General features: G+C 36.0%; 3 protein-coding genes across 3 annotated transcripts; 2 read left to right on the top strand and 1 right to left on the bottom strand.

The window, feature by feature from the left end:
* Positions 1–848: 848 nt before the first annotated feature.
* On the top strand, positions 849–13362 carry LOC130623980 (TLC domain-containing protein 2-like). Its single transcript, XM_057439536.1, has 5 exons — positions 849–989; positions 8623–8812; positions 9524–9606; positions 10141–10220; positions 12356–13362. Exons 1-5 carry the CDS (start codon positions 974–976, stop codon positions 12734–12736), a joined length of 750 nt encoding a protein of 249 aa, XP_057295519.1. The 5' UTR covers positions 849–973; the 3' UTR covers positions 12737–13362.
* Positions 13363–13510: 148 nt separating this feature from the next.
* Positions 13511–20337, top strand: LOC130623981 (TLC domain-containing protein 2-like). Its single transcript, XM_057439537.1, has 4 exons — positions 13511–13883; positions 16234–16328; positions 17604–17683; positions 19376–20337. Exons 1-4 carry the CDS (start codon positions 13699–13701, stop codon positions 19742–19744), a joined length of 729 nt encoding a protein of 242 aa, XP_057295520.1. The 5' UTR covers positions 13511–13698; the 3' UTR covers positions 19745–20337.
* A 1216-nt stretch (positions 20338–21553) lies between these two features.
* Positions 21554–22297, bottom strand: LOC130623189 (uncharacterized). The gene has a single exon (XM_057438672.1). It carries the CDS (start codon positions 22295–22297, stop codon positions 21554–21556), a length of 744 nt encoding a protein of 247 aa, XP_057294655.1.
* Between the last annotated feature and the right edge of the window lie 1166 nt (positions 22298–23463).

Genomic DNA, 23463 nt, shown 5'->3' with positions numbered 1-23463 from the left:
ATACCACAAAGTACTCTATAGATAATTTTTTACCACAAACAACTCTAAAGTGAGTGGCTATTTCATGAAAACAAGAGGACGACAGTTGTGGAACAGAATTTTAAACCATAAATTTAAGATGAATATTAGTATAGGACAATTCAAAGGATTGCAAACAACCTGATCCTTGGAATATATGAGGATAGAAATAGACGTAACTTAACTTATCTAAACCTCCTGCCTTATTTTGATTTCATATTTTTACGTTTTTAACAAAATTCATTTACTGTAAATAGCTCAACTGGTTACGGGGCTTTAATGATAAGGCAATTTGCGTCTTCTACTTACTCCGGCCAATGTATTTTTAATTTTTGGTAACATTTTACTTGTATGTTTGTAGGCGAAATATATTGGATTTATCTAAAAAGTTTTATGGAGACTTGACAATCTCGGACGGCGAGAAAAAAAAGATAGAAAAATTTTTCCTCTAGCTATCCGATATTGCCAAAAAGAAGAAAAGAGCGGACAAGGTTGACTATTCCTGATTCTCTGTTGAGACTTATTCTAATCTCTTTAAAGTTCTACACATTTCTCTCTATTTTTGCTGATGCTTAGAATATTAGATTTTTTTGGCTTTACCAAGGGGTTTGTTTAATTCTTTGTTCTGTTTTTATAATATAATGTTTATGCTAAGTTGAAATCTTAATAAAATGACCGTCATTATCTTAAATAGACATTTCCATATACACACAGTGAATAAAGCTCGCTCTACAGCAATTAAATATGCACCCCAGGGCTTACAAGCTTCCTTGGTGCCCCACAAAATGGAGAACGAACTTTTGTCTCGCTTAGGTAACGGTAAATGATGCATAAAAGGTTTTTGGAACCTGGCAAAGTGAGTTGATGTAAACATTTACCGAATGGCGCGAGGGATGATCTTTGGAGGGTTACGAAATTACGTAACTTATCCATCACATTCTCTTTTTTGCTGGATATGAGATTGGTTCAAGGTAGGAAATTTTCTCAACCGTTTTTACACATTATGTTCATTTAATATAGCGAATAGTAAATGTTTAAAGTGACTGCATTTCTAGGAACTTGTGGCACACGTGTGGAGAGGTGGCATAGGCCATAGGGTAATCACAGCATGCCCATGTTGGCATGCACTAACTTTCAGAAGCGTCACTAGTTATAGTACATTTTACATTTGATACCTTATAACCAGCTGTAGCTGGCTATAGCTGGTTATAATGCATCCATAATTAGCTACATGTTCTTAAATTAAATGTTTTTTTGTTTGTTTGATGGTTGCCTTATATTTTAACCTGGGGAGTAGGCTTGTGTATATAAAACAGAACCATATATTTGCATTTAAAATTAATCATTATAAATCTTTCTTTTGTTACAATGCTGTTATTGAGAACTGAAATCAATACAATATAGAAATGGTTGAGGAGTGGTGGTAACACAGGGTCCCCTAGGTGTAAGGCCGAAGGAATTTGTACCTCAGTTTACCGTTGTCTGTATCTCAGGTGTACCATGCAGGAAATTTTCATTATTCATTATTTTGCCCCTCCGCTAGCTTGAACCCGGAACCCTTGGAGCCCGAACCGTAACTACAACGCCGAAAGACAACCTCTGGAGACTGGGATATATATCCAAATGAGGCAAGGCTTGATTGCACGACTTTGTATGGCACGCATTGTAACAAAGGCCCTTCGAAATTTAAATTAACACACTACATTTATAATACAAAAACTTCACCAGTTGATAAATAAATACCCAGTATAAGCAATTTTACCGCCATATTTTTATAAAATGGAATGTTGCCAGACATAATTTTATTTCCGACCGAATAATTTCACAACTATGAAATGAATTTATAATTTCATTACCTGTTGTTGTTAATTTCCAAAAATTCTACCTCTGTTTTACGGAACTCACATTTGTCAGTGTTGAGTGTAACACCTGCCTCTGTCAGTCTCTTTAGTACGGCTTTCAATTTCGTATCGTGATCCTCTAAATCTTTACCAAATACTAGTAGGTCATCAGTGCTTTTCACTATCCCCGGCAACCCTTCAGTGATTTGGTCGAGACGTTTATTGAAGACCTCTTGCATTGATGTTAGTCCGAAGGGACCTCTTGTTGGGCAGAATCGTCCCAACGGTGTGATGAATGTTGCCATCAGTTGGCTGCAGTCATCTAATGGCATCTGCCAATATCCCGAATTGGCGTCAAGTTTTGACATCACGTGGCATTGACTTCAAAGTTTCGCAAGAGTCTCATCAATGCTCTCCAGTTGGTAGAATTCTCGCTTGGTGAATGCGTTTAACTTTGTGAGGTCAATGCAAAAGCGCATACTGCCATCCAATTTCTTGGTTAAAACAATTGGGTGGCACCAGTCTGTTGGTTCTGTAACTTCTCGTATGACTCCCATATTCTTCATTCGCTTGATCTCTGCTTTTAAGGGTTCCAACAGTGGTAATGCTACATGCCGTGGTGCTGTCAAGTGGTAGGGTACTGCGTCTTTGGTTAATTTGATGTTGATTGGGTCTCCGGTGATACATCCTAATCCGGTAAATAGTGTTGGGAATTCTTGAATAATGTCTTGATTGTCCTCAGATACTTGTTGAATGTGAGTATCTCTAAACGTTTTATAGCCGGTTTGCCAAATAAGGGCACTCTCAAGTTTCAGCAAACATACACTACTTCGTTTGACTGTTTATCGCCCCCTTTTAGCAGCCCCCTTTTAGCAACGTTGTTATATATCCAAGGCTTTGTAACTTTTCTGCTGATGGACCGGTCAGTGTCTTCCCTGTGCGTCTGATGTCCTTCATGGTTCTTCCGAATTGTTTTAGCTGTGGTACGCCTACAACTGTAACATCCGCTCCAGTGTCTACTTTGAATTTTATTTTGCCATTTTTGACCGTTATATCTGTTTCCCATGGCTTGTCCTGAGTTGACAACCCTTGCGTACCCTCCACTGTTCCAAGAAAAAGGCTGTTCATTGCGGCTTCTTCTGCTTGTATTTCCTTCACATTTTTTCCTCGGCATACTTTACTCTGTGCAAAATGGTTTGAGTTCCCACAGGTGTTGCATCTTCTTCCCCAGGCTGGGCAAAAATTCCGTCCAAATTGGTGCCGTCTCAAGCAGAACTTGCAGTTGGTCCCGTTGCTCTTTACTGCTGCAGATTGCTGCTGCTTCTGGTTGTATTGTCTTCCTGGTGGAATTAGTTTCCCCAATATTGCGTTAATATCACCCTGTCCCTGGTCAACAGCTGTGGCTGCAGTCTTGTATGCACCCATACTTTCTGTAGCTTTTTCACTCGCTCTACACATCTCTTTCGCTGTTTTTAAATCTAAATCCTTTTTGCTGACCAGCTTTTGTTGTAAATTGTCATCCAAAATACCTCCCACAATTCTGTCTCGTATTATTCCTTGAACGCAATTGTCACAATAGTTACAGTTTTTGACCAAAACATTGAGGTCTATGCAAAAATCATCGAATTTTTCTCCTTCCTGTTGTTGTCGATGATTGAACGTATGTCTCTCCATGGTTTCATTGATGACTCCCTTTGCAAACACTTCTAAGGCATCGATAATGCCCTTTGTAGTGGCCGCTGCTTCTGGCGACAAGGTAAGAGATTCGTAAATGTTACTTGTTTCTGGAGTAAAAGTGAAAGGTAGCATCGCACACTGGCATGCAGGAGATTTTTCAAGTTCAGTCAAAATGGCATAATCCTGCCATTTTTGCTTCCAGCTTTTGAAAGCTGCATAACGATCAACGGATATGTCTAACGATGGAGGTTCGACTCCTCTTGACGGCGATTCAACATGGGCGAGTGAATGTTAACATACCCCTGGGTTAACCCAAGGCATGTGAGGGAAATTGGGGAGGTGGCACACTCATGGGCTGTTGAATTTTGCCAGGAGTTGTCTAGTAGAGCGCATGCCCTAATGAGGTCTGCGTAGCTCAAAATGAGCAATAAATACTCTAGGACTCTCCATCTAAGCCATGGCCCCTCCTGGAAATAATAGACAGGGTATATCCCTCGATATTTGTGAGGCTAGCCATGTAAAATATGCACATCTATCTAAACTTGTTCTTTCTCCAGCCAAAAAAAGTAAGCAAAATGTATTAGAATTATAAGGCATTGGGAAAGTGAAGTCATACAATTTATTGAAAGCTAACTAAATATATAAAAATGTAATTGCCAAGCTAGGTAAATCTGCAACATTTGATGGTCACATCTTCCCACACATTGAGCAATTTGTGTGCAAATTGTATGGAGTCAGTGCAACTAATACAGATAAAGCACGCTACAAAAAGTACTACACCTGAGCCGCAACATCTTCCTTCAACTCCAGATGCACTACTAAATCATTGTAAAAGAGTTTCATAAATCACAGCGATAGTTCGAAATTCTTTGGTTGCAAATCCAAACCTACCAAGCCCGAATGGACATGGATGGAATGTTGATGGTTAAAGCTAGAGATCATTAGGCTATTGAGACGACCTGCACCCGATGCTCTATTGGAAATGGTTTCCTGCTCTTGCCGTAAATCATCATCTTGCGCGAAAGAAACTTGTGTTTGTAGCTAGTATGATTTGCTTTGCACAGATTTATGCTTTTGTAACTGACTAGAAAACAGACTAGAAAATGATGTTGAAATCAATGATACTTCTGCTGAAGAAAGTGAGGATGACACAGAAGATGAAGAAACTTTATTTTCGGATTCACATTAATATTCTCGATTTTTAAGTATATGTTGGATAACAAATTAGTTAGTGTGATTTCTTATAATATTCAATATTTTCTCATACAGAGGTTTGGTGTCAAGGTTCATGCGCATTAATATCATAATTATGTAACTTTGGTGTTATCGAGTGACATTTTGTTTTACATTTCAACAAACCATGCTCACAGCAGTTTGTTTTCTGTTGGGTTTTATAGTTGTGACCATTAGCTTTTTTTATCCTAAAAGTAGCACAAGCAAGAAAATTCAAGAAGGCCAGTAAACCTTTTTTGAATGCGATTGTGCTGTGTGAATATCAGAAGTTCTCCTAAGTTTCCAAACTATATATATAAACATTGATCATGAATGGGTACTATCTGTAGAATATGTATTATCTGTAAAATATCTAGCTATGTTCTTTTGCTAAATTGGATAAACCCTTTCATTCTTGGTTTTTAGTCTAGAATTGCCAGAGCCAACATAATTTGTGGACATTGTAGCTAGAAGAACCAATGTGATAGGAAATTCCTACAAAGTAGATTTATAGTTGTAGTTTTATGCTAGCTAGCTTTAGGGGTAAGTGAGAATGAGAAAAGGTTCCCTAAATGTAGAAAAATAGTAACATACTTTTTTCCTTTTATTGTTTTCTTGAAAATGCTTTACCAGGGCGATATAGCTGAGATTAACGCAACGCAAGTCCTGTATGAAGTGCTGTGTATCTGACATAATATTAGTAAAAGTTACCTATGACTAAAACTGTAGGGTGACTTATTCTCAACTGGAAGTCTCCGCTTTGTTTTCAAAAAAACAAGAGCACTCTATCCTCATTTGACATGTTTTATCAAATATTTACAGAAAAATAACCAGATTAAACTACTGGGCAACCCAGTCTAAAAAAATTACCAAAATTTAATGTATAGTGGGGAAATCCTATACTCTATAATCCACCCTACTTATATTTGACTATTATAATGAGGAAACGGGATTCGCTGCTTTATCTCCGCTCCACAAAAAGGAAGTAGCTAAATTGTTTATGAATTAAGAAGGCTCTGACCATGAAGAAGACTGAAATAATGTCCATAGTCTAAACCTTATTAAATTCACTCTGTTTAATTTCTCTTTCAACAGAGTTGTATTGTGAAAGGTCAAAGCTTTTTCATAAAAAATTGGACATTACACAGTTAGGCTCAATCTAGAAACCAGGCATCAGTTCCCCTGAACCAGGAATACTGCTGTTTTCGTTCTTATTGGCACATGCGTTTTTTAATTGGAGGTAGTTTACTGTATAGTTTGGGTCAGCTAAAGTATATTTGTAGATTTAACCGTAACAAATCAGATGTTTTATGGTCAGATTGGCTGAATCTCCAATTCACTCAACATATATTTGAAATAATTAACCGAAACAATAATGCTTGACAAACATGACAAACAGAATTTGTTATTTTACGAGATTTATGCTGAATATTTATTGTAACCAATGCTGGACATGCATACTGAAAACAAAAGCTGTTACAGAAAAAGACTCCAGCATTTCCATACACCAGACAATAATTCTTTTCTTAAGAAATTGCACAAATATATCTAGTGTTCAGGTGCATCAAAGCGACCCTAGTTTTTATTGCAATTTTTGACATACAGATTTGGAGGAAGAAACAAGGACAATACAATACAGTACAGTCCAGATGTAAGCGTACGCGTACGCTCAACATGCAAAAATAATTGCTTTTATTAAAAAAAACAATAGGATAGCGAGTTCCTTTCAAATTGCGCGAAAATAATCGCTTCGTGTTAAGAACAAAAGCATAGCAAGAAACATTGTTTAAAAACAATACTCTGCGCGAGAAAAAATTAAACGCGAAGGCCATTGAATTTTAATTTTTTTTAACAACGAAACTAATTATAGTAACGCGATTTTGTCTGATATATTTAAAAAACACAAGCTTTTTTAAAAAACAACAAATCCAATGATCTAAATATTTTAAAAAAAATAATGCTACTTTTAAAACTTTTAGTAATATTTCTTTATCGTCGAAATATATTTTTTAACATGCGAAACTTTTAAAAGTTCTTTTTATAAAAAGCAACGTTTAGCAACGCAAACGGGAAAACCCTACGTTCGGGACTTTTCCCTTCGCGATAAGATTTCGAAAACAAATTAAATTTAAATACCGAAGAAAGAAAAAATCTAAAAATATAACTTTTGACGATTTATAGTATCACCTACATTTTATTGTTAAAAATATTGTCTTTGTTTTTTTTCAGCGCAACAGCTCTATCTCTTAAAAGATTTAAACAATGCATCTCGCTGTCTATTTAGTTTTCGCGCAAATCTTTTATTTTATAAAACTATCAAACAATGGATCTCAGTGTCACATTGATAGAGTTGATAACATTTTAAATACTCAAAACACTATCTACGAAGCTTTCCTATCGCCGTTCTTCGTTCTTTAACTTTCTAAAAAATCATTTCTATCGCCGCTCTTCGTTATTAAACTTTTAAAATGTGATATAACAAATCTTTTCTATCGCCGTTTTTCGTTTTTAACTTTTAAAATGTGATATAACAAATCTTTTCTATCGCCGTTTTCCCTTTTAAAACTTTTAAAATGCGATCTAAAAAAACATTTCTATCGCCGTTTTTCGTTTTTAAACTTTTAAAATGCGATCTAAAAAAACATTTCTATCGCCGTTTTCCGTTTTTTAAACTTTTTAATGCGATCTTAAAAAACATTTCTATCGCCGTTTTTCGTTTTAAAACTTTTAAAATGCGATCTAAAAAAACATTTCTATCACCGTTTTTCGTTTTTAAACTTTTAAAATGCGATCTAAAAAAACATTTCTATCGCCGTTTTTCGTTTTAAAACTTTCAAAATGCGATCTAAAAAAACATTTCTATCACCGTTTTTCGTTTTTAAACTTTTAAAATGCGATCTAAAAAAACATTTCTATTGCCGTTTGTCGTTTTTAAACTTTTAAAATGCGATCTAAAATTATTTCATTGTCTTCCTACAGCGATTACCTACCCACTATTCCTTGTGTGCCAATTGGCATGCAAAAGCGTCATTTTAACGAAGTGCCCAAGTTACACTGGATATTTGTGGTTATGGCATGCATGATGGATAGTTAGAGACACATTTTTTGTCCATTTTTTCCTTTTTTCTGATTAGGGATTGAATTATCCTTATTTTAAGGCTCAAATGTCTGTAACACCAATATTTATGACTACCACATCTTTGTAAATTTATGAAAACAAAACTGGAGGGGGAACTTAAACTTGAAGAAGGTCTGAGGTCTGAAGCAAACCCATACAATATTTCACAAATGTTTAGGTAAATTAAGAAAATATAGTTGCAACATAAGTTTATGAAAGTTCACACCAACAATCTCTTGAATATATAGGGCCAGTTAGTGTGTAATTTACCATTATGTAATCATCTAAATAGGGCAGAAAGCCATCAATACATTAAAATGAGATTAGTGAAGCATTTGCATTGCACTTATAACGTTGAAGCCCCATAAGGTGGAAACGGGTAGAAATAACTAACTTTACTTTTTGCATGGGTAAATAGGGACCACCTGGGGCCAAAGTGGGTCAACTCAGTCACTTTAGAACAGACTGCTTGATGATGTCATCAAAATTTATTAAGAGTTGTGTCTGATATCATCAGAATTCCAAAAACGTATCTTTTTTACCTTCCCTTTCCATATGAAGCACAGGTGTAACCATCCCAATCTATTTTTAGCCTGGTTTCTATTTAATTTTTTAGGTTGCGTATATAAAAGACCCGTTCCTGTTCTACAACTCTTTATATACATGGGCCAAGCATGCCTTTCTTAGTAGCAGGAGTTCATAAAGAAGATGTCAATCAACATACACTATAGATATTTTAACTTATTTTTTTCATAGGAAAAATGATTGGCTTTATGAATACGCTGACATCTTCATGCATTGGCTTTTTATTGATCAGTAGATTTTTAAAGCATTTCAACTCAATATCACATCTGAATATATCTAACAAGCGACAAGCATGGTTGTGGAGAAATACTTTTTGTTCTCTTTTGCATTCAACACTTTCCTCAATATGGACTTTAGTATGGTAATGATATATATCAATATATTTATTTTCTACTGAAAGAAATTGATTCCTGTGGAACACCTATCTATTATAACTCGAATTCTAGTATTTTCTGTCATTGGTAATCTTGTACCTGTTAAGGGACATGCGTTCAAGCCTTATTTAAGTAAATCCCCATTATAAGAATTATTGCGAGATGGAACCATTCGTTTCCTCATCCCAGACCTTTTAAGTTTTTGTTAATGACTAAATAACTTACATACCGTTCATTTTGCAATAAAATCTTGTATAGGAACTATAGGGATATTAATTTTTTACTATTAACTATTTTTAACTATTGAGAACCAAAATTTTCAGCAGTAAACATTTCGGCATGACTTAGAGAATTTCGGAAGACGCCTTTTAAATGCTATTTTAAAGGACTTTATGACAATTTATTGGTTGTTTCAGAGGTGATCGAATAAGCCCATATAATTTATTTTAAAAAAAATCGGCAAACAGCCATTTTGACAGCCATTTTCTGATCGTTCTTCCTGGTTCGTAAAGTGATATAAACAAAATTTATTGATCCATTCTCACCAAGGAAATACATGCACCATTTATAAAACTTTTTTTACTTATCTTCTTTATATTTTATATATTGGGTATTTCGAGCATGTATAGCTTGAACATCAAGGAGTGTGTGTGTAGTGTATGTGTGTGACCAAAGTAAAAAATTTGTGTTTTGTTTAGTTATTTTGATGAGCCTAACCTGTTACATGATATGATCAACACGAGTTCGCATATAGCATTGAGTTTGATAATGTTTTCTACTGGTAAGTGTCTGGTCATCCAACCTAGTTTTCACCTGTTCTTACTTAACCAGCTTGCCCATTGACAGACAGTTTTATATTGATGAGTTGAAAAAGTGTATAAAGTTCTGTATTATGTCCTGACAGGCAAAAAAAAGAAGGATCGTGTGGGTAAATTACCTATTTACCCTGAATACAGGTTAGCAATACAGGGTTCAATGACATGATTTTTTTTTAATTGGTGTGGTCTGTTGTTGATATTTTCTGCCTGTATATATACAATATGCAATATTTGCTTAAGCAGGTATTCAACAGTTGTGTAGTGATAAAGGGTTTTTCGAAGAAGCTAAATCGAGCGTGGTATATGACGTTAAGGTGTTTCCTGCGAACAAAAACTGCAAGGTTCATTCTGATTATACACATATTCAAGCCTTGTTTCAAACATATTTTTGATTATTTCCCTTTTTGCTTATTTTAAGCTCTCTTTATTAATTCAAGAATGTATTGTATAAAGTGAGCTGAAAATATATAAAGTGAACAGATTTTGTTTTTGTTCAGGTTATTTCATATATGATTACATTGATGTACTGTTACACGACAAATTTCGTCAATGGGAATTACTCTGTCATCATACAGCGGTGAGTGATTACATCATTACAAACACGAGGATGATGTTCTTCTTTTCTTTTGGCGACCTCTCGTGGAAATAAGTTTTTTGCGGTCTTTTGGGTGGTCATGTTGTTGATATCGTTGTGGTCGTTGTTGCTGTTGTTTATATTATCGTTGTTATTGTTGTTTATGTTGTTATTGTTGTTATTGTTGTTATTGTTGTTGTTGTTGTTGTTGTTATGCTTTTATTATTGTTTTCCTCTCCACACTACTGAAAATCAGCCTTTCTAATTCAAATTTTATACTGTTTTATTTATTTATTTTATAATTCGCCTCGCCAATCCACGATTTCACGTCGGCAAAAACCGTCACATGAACTTTTATTTCGGTGTCTGACGTCGGCAAAGTGTCTTTTAAATTTGAGCTTCTCTTTTCCAAGTCAGCTTGTTTAGATTTAAAATTCAGTTGACTCCACGATTTCACGTCGGCAAAAACCGTGACATGAACTTTTTATTTCGGTGTCTGACGTCGGCAAAGTGTCTTTTAAATTTGAGCTTCTCTTTTCCAAGTCAGCTTGTTTAGATTTAAACTTCAGTTGACTCTCTATTTCGATTTTCCTGGAAGAATAAAATTTTTATCGAATTAGAGACTGAATCGAATTAGGGAGTGTCTCTCAATTTTTTTTTCAAATTTTTAGGCGGCAAAGTAGAAAAAATCGAATTACAGAGGAAAATCTTTGTAAACACTCAAAAAATAGACATTTTAAATATTAACAGTGCAGTACGAATAAAGACTTTCTGCAAGGATCTTTCAAGATCTCTGGAAATAGTCATCAATATTTAACTGTTTTTTATTTAGCAAATTTTCTAAATTAATCGCTCTATTTACATCTTATAATGCAACCATCGTTTCCAAAGTAGGAAAACACACCTTTATTTTCTAATGTGCTAATGGCATTTAATACAACTTTGTATGATGGATTTGAGAGTGGTAATTTCTTTTGTTCATTGTCATCAGATTCGTCATCATCACATCGCGAGATAATGATATTTTGCCTTGAGGGATTGATAACACCTTGATCCATTAGTAGTGTGATTGAAGTGGCATTAGGAGAAAGGAAGATTAGCTCCACTCATTGCAAACCTAATATCTCAGGATGAGCAGAGTTATCGATAACCAAAGCAATTTTTCTCCCGTTGTCACCAAACTTGCAATCGAGTTTCTTTACCCATTTTTCAAACAGTTCAGAATTCAGCCAGCTTTTCTTTTGAGCACGGTAGCGGCGTGGTATGTTTTTAACGCCCTTGAAGCAACGACAAGTTACTGACTTGCCGATAACAAACATTTGTAATCTTTCACCGAAAGCATTGCATGATTTGTTGTTGTTTTTTTTAAGTAGACACAGTGTTTTGTGGAACTTCAAACAACAATAAAACTTCTTTGTTGGTTTTTTTTATCAAGTTGCAGCAAGGCTTAGTATTTTAATTCTATACTTAACTTTGTGTACTCGTTTTTTCGGTACGGCAGCTTGAGTTTGAATGTCTTAGTTTTTACAAAATTTGCCTTCAAAACAACCGCATGAATGAAAATTTGAAATTTTGTTATGAAACTGTGGTTAGGGCCCTTTTACACTCAAGAAATCGAATTAGAGAGAGAATTTCTCTGTGAGGACCTAAAATCTGTAACGAATTAAAGAGTTTATCGAATTAGAGAGTATCGAATTTTGAAGGTTCATTTATGAGAGTTTTTTTAAAGGAAATTTGACAGTAACTTTGAATTTGATTGAATTAGAGAGATTATCGAATTACAATGGTTCGAATTAGAGAGTCGACTGTACTTTAATTCTATTTAGGGTAAATAAGCAAAATGCTCAGCAACTATTTTATGATTTTTATTAATTCTTGCATGTAAGGAAAACTTTTTATCGCTTTTTATCTTTACTGTCTATTTATTTACGATAGATTTAGGGCAATCAGAGGATTCTATAAATTGCGAAGAAAAATTCGTCTCAGCAAAGCAGATGTGAACTTTTTTTTGTTCCAATCACGTCGGCATTCACCTCGGCATGTGCCGTGTGCCGACGTGAATTAGAAAGGTTGAAAATCCAAAACATACTTTGTTAACATTTAGGTCTTTGTGTAAGTGATTTTTTTTCTTTTTGTAGGTTTTGGTAGCTTTCACGATTGCTATTACTAACAACAAGTACATTGGATTCGCGGTGTGTGCTCTACTGATGGAATTTAACAGCATATTCCTTCATATACGTCGTCTAATGAGAATGTCTCAATTCGAAGAATCAAATTTGTATTCAGTAAACTGTGTTTTCTTGATGTTGACTATGGTGTTTCTTCGTTTTTGCACCTCCGCCTGGATGATGCGGTGGTTGCTAAGGAATAATGACTTAATTCCTCGAATACCTTATATTGTCGGTATGATTGGCATGTGCGTCATCATCGTCACTAACATCGGTCTAATGTACAGACTATGTGTGAGTGATTTTGGAAAAAAAAGAGTAATGTGTTTAAAAAACGAACTGACAAAATAAATGAAAGTCTATAATATCTTATCTATAATGAAGCTAGTTGTAATCGATGGATCAGCATTGTGATTCGAATTTTATGTACGTTACAAAAAACGCGGAAAAAAAAAAGAATGAATTGATGGTGGAAAAATTGTCGTGTATTCCCAAACTTTAATTTAGCATATTTTCTTCAGCAAACAATTTAATCTCTCAGGCAATCTGAAATTGCTCCTGATCCCAAAGAAAGCAACGATTCCAGAACAAAGTAATTTAGTGTGATTGTAGCGTTGTGCATTCTTCATTTCGAATGTTTTCCTCCTTTATTCGTCACTTACGTTTATGGATCCATCATGTATCGCCCAAAAAACCAATCACGTCGCATAAGCGTATTTTCTTAAAGTTTTTAATAGTAATATATAGTTTTGTGTATACTGATTTCGCCTTTGCGTTTATTTTTTAGCCAATACAATAACGACTTTGTAACACCGGTATTGGATCAATATTCAGGGTTACACCGGTATTGGATCAATATTATAGGTGACACCGATCCAAATTTTTATTGTTTCATTGGCTATTATATTCCTTATGTTCAAAGGATTACTGTCATCTTATCCGTGATATAAAATGATAAAATATATATTTCTACAAAATCAATTTTTTTTCCCACAAAACAGAGTTATGTACGTCTGATTGCGTAATTATTTTTTTTATAATTTGCTTTTGTGGTAACGCTCCCGTCATCAATGAGACATTATTTATGTTCGATGTGTCAACGACTGTCATATTGTCATGTCTTTAAAATGAGGCATCAACGAATTTGTCTTTTGTTCTTAATAACTTAGTTATCGTGTAGCATCTGTTTTACTATAATTATGATCATTAAAAAAACATTTTTCACACAATTAGTGCGTAATTTTATTCACATAATTGCAAGATTACACTTTTAAAATATCATTTCCCGCCACGATCGATGCTCAGAATTCAAAATGGTAGCCTTTCTCGATGTTTACGTTTTAAATATTATATCATATGTTATCCTGAGCATTTTAATTAAAAAATTTACAAATTTAAAGTATTTAAAGAGTAAAGATCGTCAAAAAATTTGGACATGGCGAAATACTTTATGTTCGTTGATGCATTCCATCGTGACATCTGTTATGGTCGCGGCTTCGTAAGTAAATTTAAAAGTTCACGTTTTTGCTTTTTGTTGTTTATTCTTCTGTATTTAATTCACTTTGTTAATTCTTCTGCGTTTGATTGTGCGGACATAGTCCAAAAATGTCAAGCGGTTTCTCCGGAGTTCGTTTATAATTGGACGTGTCTTGTAAAATTAAAACAAGCCATATAGCACCCAACCTCGATCCCAGGTTCTGTGGCGTTTTTGATATAAGGATGAAACACGTACGAGGCCCTGGTGCAATAGAATTGAAATCCACCCAAAATTAAGAACGCAGAGAAAAGTAATGTATGCTTGATGTTTTCGATCAAAGATGGTGTTTTAGTGGCGGGAGTTTGTGAGAGCGTTTTACTGGATTTTTTGTAGCTAGAAGCTACTCCTTTTGTACCTAGAAGCTATACCTTAAAATTTCAGAATAAATATAACCCTTAGTGGCTTTCTAGTCAATCTGTGGTGTATGATAGAAATGGTATAAGCTACGACTCTTATAGATAATATCATGGAGGTATTATAAAATAATAAAGATGAAAGGATGGACCACTTGGCAATGTTGGAGAACATTCAGAGATCTTCAGAGAGGCGAAATTTTCTTGACCTTTACAAGTCAAATGCTTAGAGTGAACAGTATGAGGACAGAACGTCATTGGACTGTTCCCTATAGAATATGGAAATCTTTAATTTTTCAACTGTTAGCTACCAGATGTCATCAGAAACAAAGACAAAAAATGTTTGATGCACGAGCTCACAGTTTCGTTAGCCATTGTTTAAATAAATCTCTCCTTTGTTACAACTCACTATTGAGAATTGAAAAAGAGAAGTAAACTGTTATAAATTAAGAAGACTCTGATCATGATGCAAAGTGAAATAAGTTTTGGTGAAATATTTTTTATATATAAAAAAAGTTTCAATTCTTTTACATATATTTTAAGCAGGGTTACGGCAATACCATACGAAATTTTCATGTCACGAGACTAATTATTTCTTCAGAAAATGAAATAACATCCATGGTCAAAGCCTTATTAAATTCACTCTGTTTTTTTTCTTTTTTCAATAAAGAAAATGAACGACAACTTCAACTGTAAAGAGGTGTTTGCCATTGTAGTACTTGCTACATTTTACGTGACTTAAATCTTGAGGAAAATGCTGTACAGGTGTTGTTTAAGAAACTCTGTCTTAACGAAAAAATAGAAGATGTTTTGCCATTATTTGTATTTGATGGTCATTGTGACTTTGCCATCCAGAAGCAATTTTGAGTGAGAGAGAAAGGAATTTAATAACAATAGGAATCAAAAATTGTCAAAGCTTGTGTTATTGATTAGGCTTACTGCTTTACCACCTTGTTTGTACATTATATTTATATAGCTATATGACCAATACTAATCACCAATATCTTTTTCACATAATTTCAAAAAGCCATACACGCCATCTCATAGGTTAAGTCTGTTGTACCAGGACCTCGTACGCGTTTCATCCTTACATCAAAAAACGCTACAGGTCCTGAGATCGAGGTTGCATAGCGCCAAGCACCGTTTCATCTAATTAGCTACAGTTATTATCGGAGAAAAATAACCCTAAAATAAGGTGACGAAATTTTTCACGGCTGCCAAAAATTTTATCCAATGAATACTTTAGTCTGTCGAAAACTGTAATAAAATACTGACTTTTTGTTTCAATTTGATGTGTTTTTACCGTCTAACAGAAAAATAAGCGGGGAAAAAGCCTAAACAAGAATTTTCAGAAATAGATATAAAGCTACTAAATTTTCTCGAAATGACAAATATTTTACCCCTCGAAAATTTTTACTAGCCCGCAGGACTAGTACTAATAAAGACGTAAGCTTAAAAAATGCTGGGCGCTTATAAATTTTTCCTAATTTTGTACAAATTAAAGACAACGGTATTTTCAATTCTGTTTTTTTTCCCAACAAATAAAACGGAACAACAGATGTACCAAAATGAAGTTAAGAAGTTTTAGAAAGGATTGTATACGAAGTTTCCTATTTATGTAATATAGAAAAGAGGTTCAAAACATGTGTTTTTTTATTCTCGATATAAGAAAGTAAAATTTTCAAAGAAGCGCCCAGTTTCTCAAGGTATTTTTTGATTAAGCGCCCCCTTTTATCAGGTGAGCGCTTATTCGGGCAAGGCGCTTAATAAGTGCTGGGCGTTATTGAACTGTAAGAAATTTACCTGGGCGCTTATTCGAGGAAGGCGTTAAAAAATGCTGGGCGCTTGATCGGATCTTTACGGTAACCCTATCGCTGGCTGTTCACATTTAAAATATAGTGTACTTTTAATTTATAGATATCAACATAGTCTAATGATATCATGAAGTATTTTCTTAGTTTTATAGAAAATCCAGAATTACTCATGAATTTCACCAAAACATTTAAACATTATGACTGTTACCTAGCAACAATAACTATCCCAGCATCTACTGGTAAGTTTTTACAACAACTTTTTGATAAACGTTTTTACATACGTATTGCTTGTTAGGGAATCAAGTACATTTGGGAATTAAATTTCGCGGATTTTAAAAATTCATTCCGTTAATAGTCCACTGATCATTGAGAATAAATTCCTGAGAAATGTTTAAATATTTTGCAGACATCTAATTCTCTTTAACGGCCGTAAACTATAAATTTAAACCAGGTTTTGTATATTTTTCCGAAATCTATTTTTAACCGACAAGGTACCCGTGAAATGCACGAAAATTGTCGCATGAAGGGATATTTTCGAAGAAGATCTATTTCAGAAAAAAATATTTGCATCAAAATAAGGTACTTTTAAAAAACGCTGATTAGCATTAACGGCTAGCTAGCCTTGATGGTTGGCTAGCATTGACGAGTAGCTAACGTTAGTGACGGGCTACAATTAATGGCTGGCTAGCGTTGATGGCTGGCTAGCATTGATGACTGGCTAGCGATGATAGCTGGTTACCATTAATGGCTGGCTACCATTGATAGCTAGCTAGCGTTGAAAACTGGCTACCATTGATGGCTGGCTATCATTGATGACTGCTACCATTGATGACTGGCTAGCGTTAATGGCTGGCAATCATTGATGACTGCTACCATTGATGACTGGCTAGCGTTGATGGCTGAATAGCATTGATGGCTGGCTAGCGTTGATGGCTGAATAGCATTGATGGCTGGCTAGCGTTGATGGCTGAATAGCATTGATGGCTGGCTAGCGTTGATGGCTGAATAGCATTGATGGCTGGCTAGCGTTGATGGCTGAATAGCATTGATGACTGGCTAGCGTTGATGGCTAAATAGCATTGATGACTGGCTAGCGTTGATGGCTGAATAGCATTGATGACTGGCTAGCGTTGATGGCTGAATAGCATTGATGGCTGGCTAGCGTTGATGGCTGAATAGCATTGATGGCTGGCTAGCGTTGATGGCTGAATAGCATTGATGGCTGGCTAGCGTTGATGGCTGAATAGCATTGATGACTGGCTAGCGTTGATGGCTGAATAGCATTGATGACTGGCTAGCGTTGATGGCTGAATAGCATTGATGACTGGCTAGCGTTGATGGCTGAATAGCATTGATGGCTGGCTAGCGTTGATGGCTGAATAGCATTGATGGCTGGCTAGCGTTGATGGCTGAATAGCATTGATGACTGGCTAGCGTTGATGGCTGAATAGCATTGATGGCTGGCTAGCGTTGAGGGATAGCAGTTGCTAACATTTATAATTCTTTCCGATTAGGATATTTTACGTACGATTTTGTTGATATTGTTTGGCACGATCAATTTCGACAGTGGGAAGTGTTGAGTCATCACGTAGCTGTATGTCATTATTAATTTATTAACAGATTTTTCAACTGTTTTAATACCACGCAGGTCTCGGTACTAGCGAAGCGCTTGTAGGGATTTTACATGCTGATCAAACATGCTGGAATAATTTTCATTATATAGCATTGCTAGCATACTACGTGAGATTTATATAGCTAGCTACTGGCACAGCAAAAATAATGTAGCTCATTATCAAAATACCTATAATAATGACGTCAGCAACATTTGTGCGCCAAAATTAGTACGCGCGAATTCGCGATAAAAGTGGTGTGCGTTGAAATTAGTACGCCTCAAATTTTATACCAATAAGGTAGTATACAATATTAATTTCTAACAAAAAGTAAACTTCAGAAGTAAAGTTAAGGTAAGCAGTTGGTGAATGTTTTGACGACAAAAAGCAAGTAATTATAATATCGTTTAAGTTTGTATTTTTTTTGATCGATTTCATGCGCTTTTTTATATACCTAGCTATACTTTGTAAATAAATTCTTCACTAATGCTCTAACATGTTATCCATGTCAAACTTGTTAGCTTACTATATTTTTTTTATTTCATCTCGCCATAGTGCACTGATAATGATAAAAATAGTGTTTGTTTTTCAACCAGTACTTTTTTCCTTAAAACTCAACGTATGATAATCAACAATGTCCTCTCTTGCCTCTGTAAAACTCAATATTTGTAAGTTTTCTTTTCTTGTAGTATTTTATTCATGTCAATTTATCACAAAGAGGGCTGGCAGCACCATTTAAATGTGTTAAAGGTAAAACATCAGTTAAAAGCAGAAATTAGTTGAACAAACACCAGGCAGGATTGTAGAATAGCTATGAAAAACTGAGCATGAAATATATTTTGGCTATCAAGACAAAAGAAAACAAGCCAAAAATTCGTCTCTACAAAGCGATTTGCTAGTGCCGAGACCTGCGCGGTATGAAACTCCGTAATTAAAATGTTTTTAGGGTAGACATTAAAGTTATAATACCTTTAGGGATGATATTTTCGCCGAAAGAAATTTTCTCTTTCGTTTTTAGCAGCCTCTTCACAAATGTAGATGCCTATTACTTAAGAAATACCTTAGATAAGAAATTTTCGTGACCAGAAATCTTTGCGAAATATCTTTTCGAGGATGGTGTTTCCGAAAATATTATTTTTCGCGAAAGATATTTTCGAATGGAAAGCAAATTTCACGAAAGATATTTTCGCGATTAGGCAAATATTAATTTTGGTTAATTGAGACTTTAAATGCAGTCCCATGATTATTAATCCGTCAAAAAATTATCTATCCGTGAAATTTTTCAAAACCTATATTATTTTTATAAACTTTTACTTCTTATTGCTAATAAGAGCTTTTGATTTGCAAAAGAATATATTTATCTTAATATTTATTTTAAAAATTCACGAAATTTCACCTAAATTTCGCTGAAGATATTTTTGCAAATTGCCAGCTGTAGTTTAATTTTGCGAATTGTAATTTCGCGAAATGGAGTCAAATTCACGAAAATTAATTCAGCGAAAATTTCTTTTCCTAACGTGGAACAGGAGGAAAGTGTTTTTTCTCATTTGGTTATAAAAAGACACAAAGAGACCTGGAATACAGGTTGGAATATTATGGTAAGCAAAAATGTAAAGAATATATATATATAATTTTGTAAACCACAGTAATACCCTATTGGCTTTATGTTGCTCTAGATTTCAGCCGCATTGTTACTTGCTCATTTTTATGGTTACTATGGTTACCTTTTGTGTGCGCTTGCGCTCGAAATCAACACAGTCAATCTTCATTTAAGGCGCCTACTTCGAATGATTACCGTACAGTATCCAGCAATAACAAGAATGAATATTCACTGCAATGCCTTCACCACAATTCTGTTCCGCGGAATATTTTCATTTGTGCTTTGTTATGGTTTCTATGGAGACGATAAAATAACGGGTTTCCCCGCGGTTTTAGGCACAATATGTTTCACAGTTATGATTGGTACAAACATTGGGATTATGTACAGAATTTACCAAACTGATTATGCAAAAGCATGTGTTTGTGATGACAAACTTGTTACGTAACAATATTTTGTGTTTTGTCTTGACTGTATGTGTTCTCTTTCTGTTCTGACTTGACTGTTAATATAATATGCACCGAAATTTTCAAATACATCTTTTTATGCATCAGGTAAATTAAGTTTAGCCCAAACTCGTCTCCAGCACCTTTTGTCCCTTTTTTTTACTGAACGGTGAGACCAAAAGACACTGGAATCGTAGGCCGGAATTTTGCACTTGATTGGTTGGGTATAATTACCGTATATTATCTAAGAATTATGTCGTAACCATGCAAACACATTTCCACGATGAAAGAAAATGGTTTATAAAAAGTGATAGAATTTTTTTGTTTGTTTTTAATTTCCGTTGTTTGTGGTCACTAAATTTGTTAAAAACATTGTTGGCTTCTGTAATTCATTTGCAATTTACCCCAAAGAATACATTTGGAAAATGAAAGTCAAATGAAAGTAATCTATGGTAAGTCAATTCATTTCTCTTATAATTTTGGTGGTAAAAATATCAGTAATGCCTTCGACTGTATCAATACTATGTCATGTACAAAGGTATGTAAAAATACATCATCGTTTTTCTGTTTTTTGGTACCTTTTCTGTGTTTATCTATTTCGTGTTTACCTTATGTATTGTAATGAGCATATGTGCCTTCCCTCTAATATCTTTTTTGTTTTATTTTGGCAAAATATAGGCTACATGGATATAGTTTTAAAGTTAGCACTTTTTGTCACTTCCAGGAAAAGAAATACTATTCCAAAGAAAGTATATTTTCCAAAATTCTGTCGACTCTGTGGAGAATGTAACTGTTGGAGATACATACGTGCCATCAATTCCCTTACTACCGTGCAAGTGTTAAAAGATGCGATATTCCCACCCAAAGGGAATGGTTCAAGAGGACGTTCCCAAACTCTGAAGAGATTGTCGTCATTGATAATCCCAACTGTATGTACACCTTATACAAATTGGAGGAGAAAGGTCATGTGGAGCGGAGATATGGCCACTTCAAGCTTGTCGACCTAGGTCGAGACGACTTGTACGATCTAGGTGTCCCAGCGTTAGAAGATTAAGTCACAGTTTTTGTAGCTCTTATGAGCCACAAAAACACGCCTGATAAATGCTGCTTGACCACTTCGGCTGTATTTTAAAGGGTATGGAATGTCAAAGAAAAAGATGGAAGACTATGTACAGAGCCTGCAACTTAGAAACTCTTATGATATTAAGATACCTGTGCTGAGATGCTGCATCTAGGCGGGATCAACTACAGGTTATTGCTCTACTTGCCTTGAAAATTTTAGATTTAGGAATGGGCCATACAATGAAGGTTTTGAATATCCAGATAATTACGACCTTCTAGATAGAGTAGTTTCTGGTGAAAAGCCGTGGGCTACAACCCTGGCGGAATATATAGATGAGGATCTCGAGGATGATATTGAAGGCCTCGGCCTGCATATTGTAGATGCGAGGGTGAACAAGTGGGGCATGTTCCGCTGCAAGATCATTAGGGATAAGGACTTGAGGCTCTCGGATCTCGCAGACTTGGAGAAAATTAGCGAAATACTCAAATTCCATATAGAGGACAGAGCATTGATTGACATCATCGACTTTGATAGCGAGCCAAATGTTATCAAGGGAATCGTCTATGGCTACCCATTCTACACCCTTCATCCTTATGATTATACGCGCCTTCATCCATTGAATGATGACTCCGGCGATGATGAGGATGATGACTCCGACGATGATGAGGATGATGATTAAAGGGATGTTGCTCGGGTAGGTATTAACGTGAACCTGTGGTTCACGTTAACTACCACAAAAACAACAACTTTACCATTGTTTTACATGCTCCGGAGGTACTTCAACACCCTCGGGTACTAGCATCAACTCCTCCGCCACAAAGCTTCGATCAGGCCCATCTGCCAAATAGTATAACAATCTCGTACTTGTCACGATATGGTCCAGTCTATACGTTTTCTTGCTCCACCAAGCGTCAAGTCTTTTTTGATCACCATGCTCTTCTCCAGGTTGCAGGAGGTACAAATAGAGGCCGTCGTCAGGTAACGGCTTTTCCTCGGGATATTCTTCGCTTTTCATAAGTAGGACTTTATCTAGCTTGATGGCCTTCGAAGGTTTCATGCCGATCATCGCGGTTTTGGTGTTGTTCAAACTTTTGACAATAGTATACAAGTGTTTGACCCATGTACTACTTTGCTCGTCAGTGGTGACCAACTCTTGCGCATCTTGAGGTTTGAACAGTCTCTCCGCGAGCACCTTGTTGTAGCTTTCCACGAACACCGTGAATGTGTGGTGGTATTTGGTAGTTACACGCTTTATCTCGACCCCTTTGCTTTCCAGAAGCTTGCTCACGTTAGACTTGAACTCGGAGCCGTTGTCACACTGAAAAACCCTCGGATATCGTAAAGGTCCCGCTTTGTAAATGTCCTTGAGCATGTCGGCGACTTCGCTGGCTTTTTTGGTACGCAAAGGTCTCGCTACCTTGTATCTGGAGGCTACATCGATGCCTGTGAGAACATATTTGTACGTGCTACCATACAGCTTGTCGTGAGGCATATAGAGCAAGTCGAAGTGATGCATTTCATTCGGTTTTGTAATAGTGAAATGTGGATAATTGATGCGCTTGGGCCCTCGAATATGTCGGAGCCAGAGCAGTTGACGAGAGAGCCAGTGAGTAACTAGAAAGGTAACTAACAGCGAGTAATTTGATCGCCTTGCGCCCAGTACAGAGATTGGTTGGAGAGTAGCAGATTTGGCTTAACTTTTCAGCTTCTTCAGCCGTAACGATATGTGCTTTTGACATGTTTATTACTTGTCAAAATACTTGCGCGTCGTTGCCATCAGGCCCAGCTTCTGCAGAGCCGGAACTATGTTCCGCGTTGCTGGTGGGCGAATTTGTACACTGCAAAACCTAGAAGTGCCAAGGAGCCAAGAATGAAAGTCAGCTAGCCATCTTGTTGTTGTTTGGAAGGTGTGTAAAAGTCGGAGAGTTTCGGAGCTTTTTCGATCGTCGCGATATAGTACTCTCGCATGCCTTCCTCAAGCTCTTTCAAGCTTTCGCCTGCTTGACGCTTAAGCTCTCGTTGCTTGTTATACCAATCGATTTTGCCCTGTCTGTCACGTACCCACTGTGCTTGAGCTGCTTGTAATTGTTCAATAGCTTTGTCATGCCTTTTCCGCTCCTCTTCACTATGCCCACCGAGTTTACTGAAGAGGAAATTAGACCCGCTAAATGCCAACGCGTTAATCGCTGCACCAGCCACCATAACACCGATTGTTGCCATCTTTATTCTAGTACTCCGTGGAATGCCACCTGCCATCCAGAATGTTCAGCTGAGCGTCTTGGAACAAGTACACAAAGCACGGAAGTCGATGAACAACGCATATCTTTCCGTTGCAAACTGGCCGATCGTCACTTTGCTATGTGCATCCCAAAAGAGTTCAAAGACTTGTTCCAGATGATCTTTCGGTAACATGGCATGGGAACAGAGTTCGTTAGGCCCTCGACAGTGATCGCGATTTTTTCGATCTTGGGTTTGTAGAAGACTTCATTAGCGCCAGAGTAAGCCTTCACTTTCCCAGGATCTACGAACAACAGGAGTATACCCTTTAGGCTTTTTGCCGGTGTATCGATTTGCAAGTTATAGGAGGTGTCGGCTTTTTTCATCATCACAACTTTGCTGCAGAGTACCCGTTCGTAGGGCAGGGCGAGTCTCGAGTAT

Source organism: Hydractinia symbiolongicarpus, chromosome 13 (assembly GCF_029227915.1).
Source record: "Hydractinia symbiolongicarpus strain clone_291-10 chromosome 13, HSymV2.1, whole genome shotgun sequence".
NCBI classification, from domain to species: Eukaryota; Metazoa; Cnidaria; class Hydrozoa; order Anthoathecata; family Hydractiniidae; genus Hydractinia; species Hydractinia symbiolongicarpus.
Note: the sequence above shows the minus strand (reverse complement) of the source record. Positions and strands in the feature narration are given on the sequence as shown.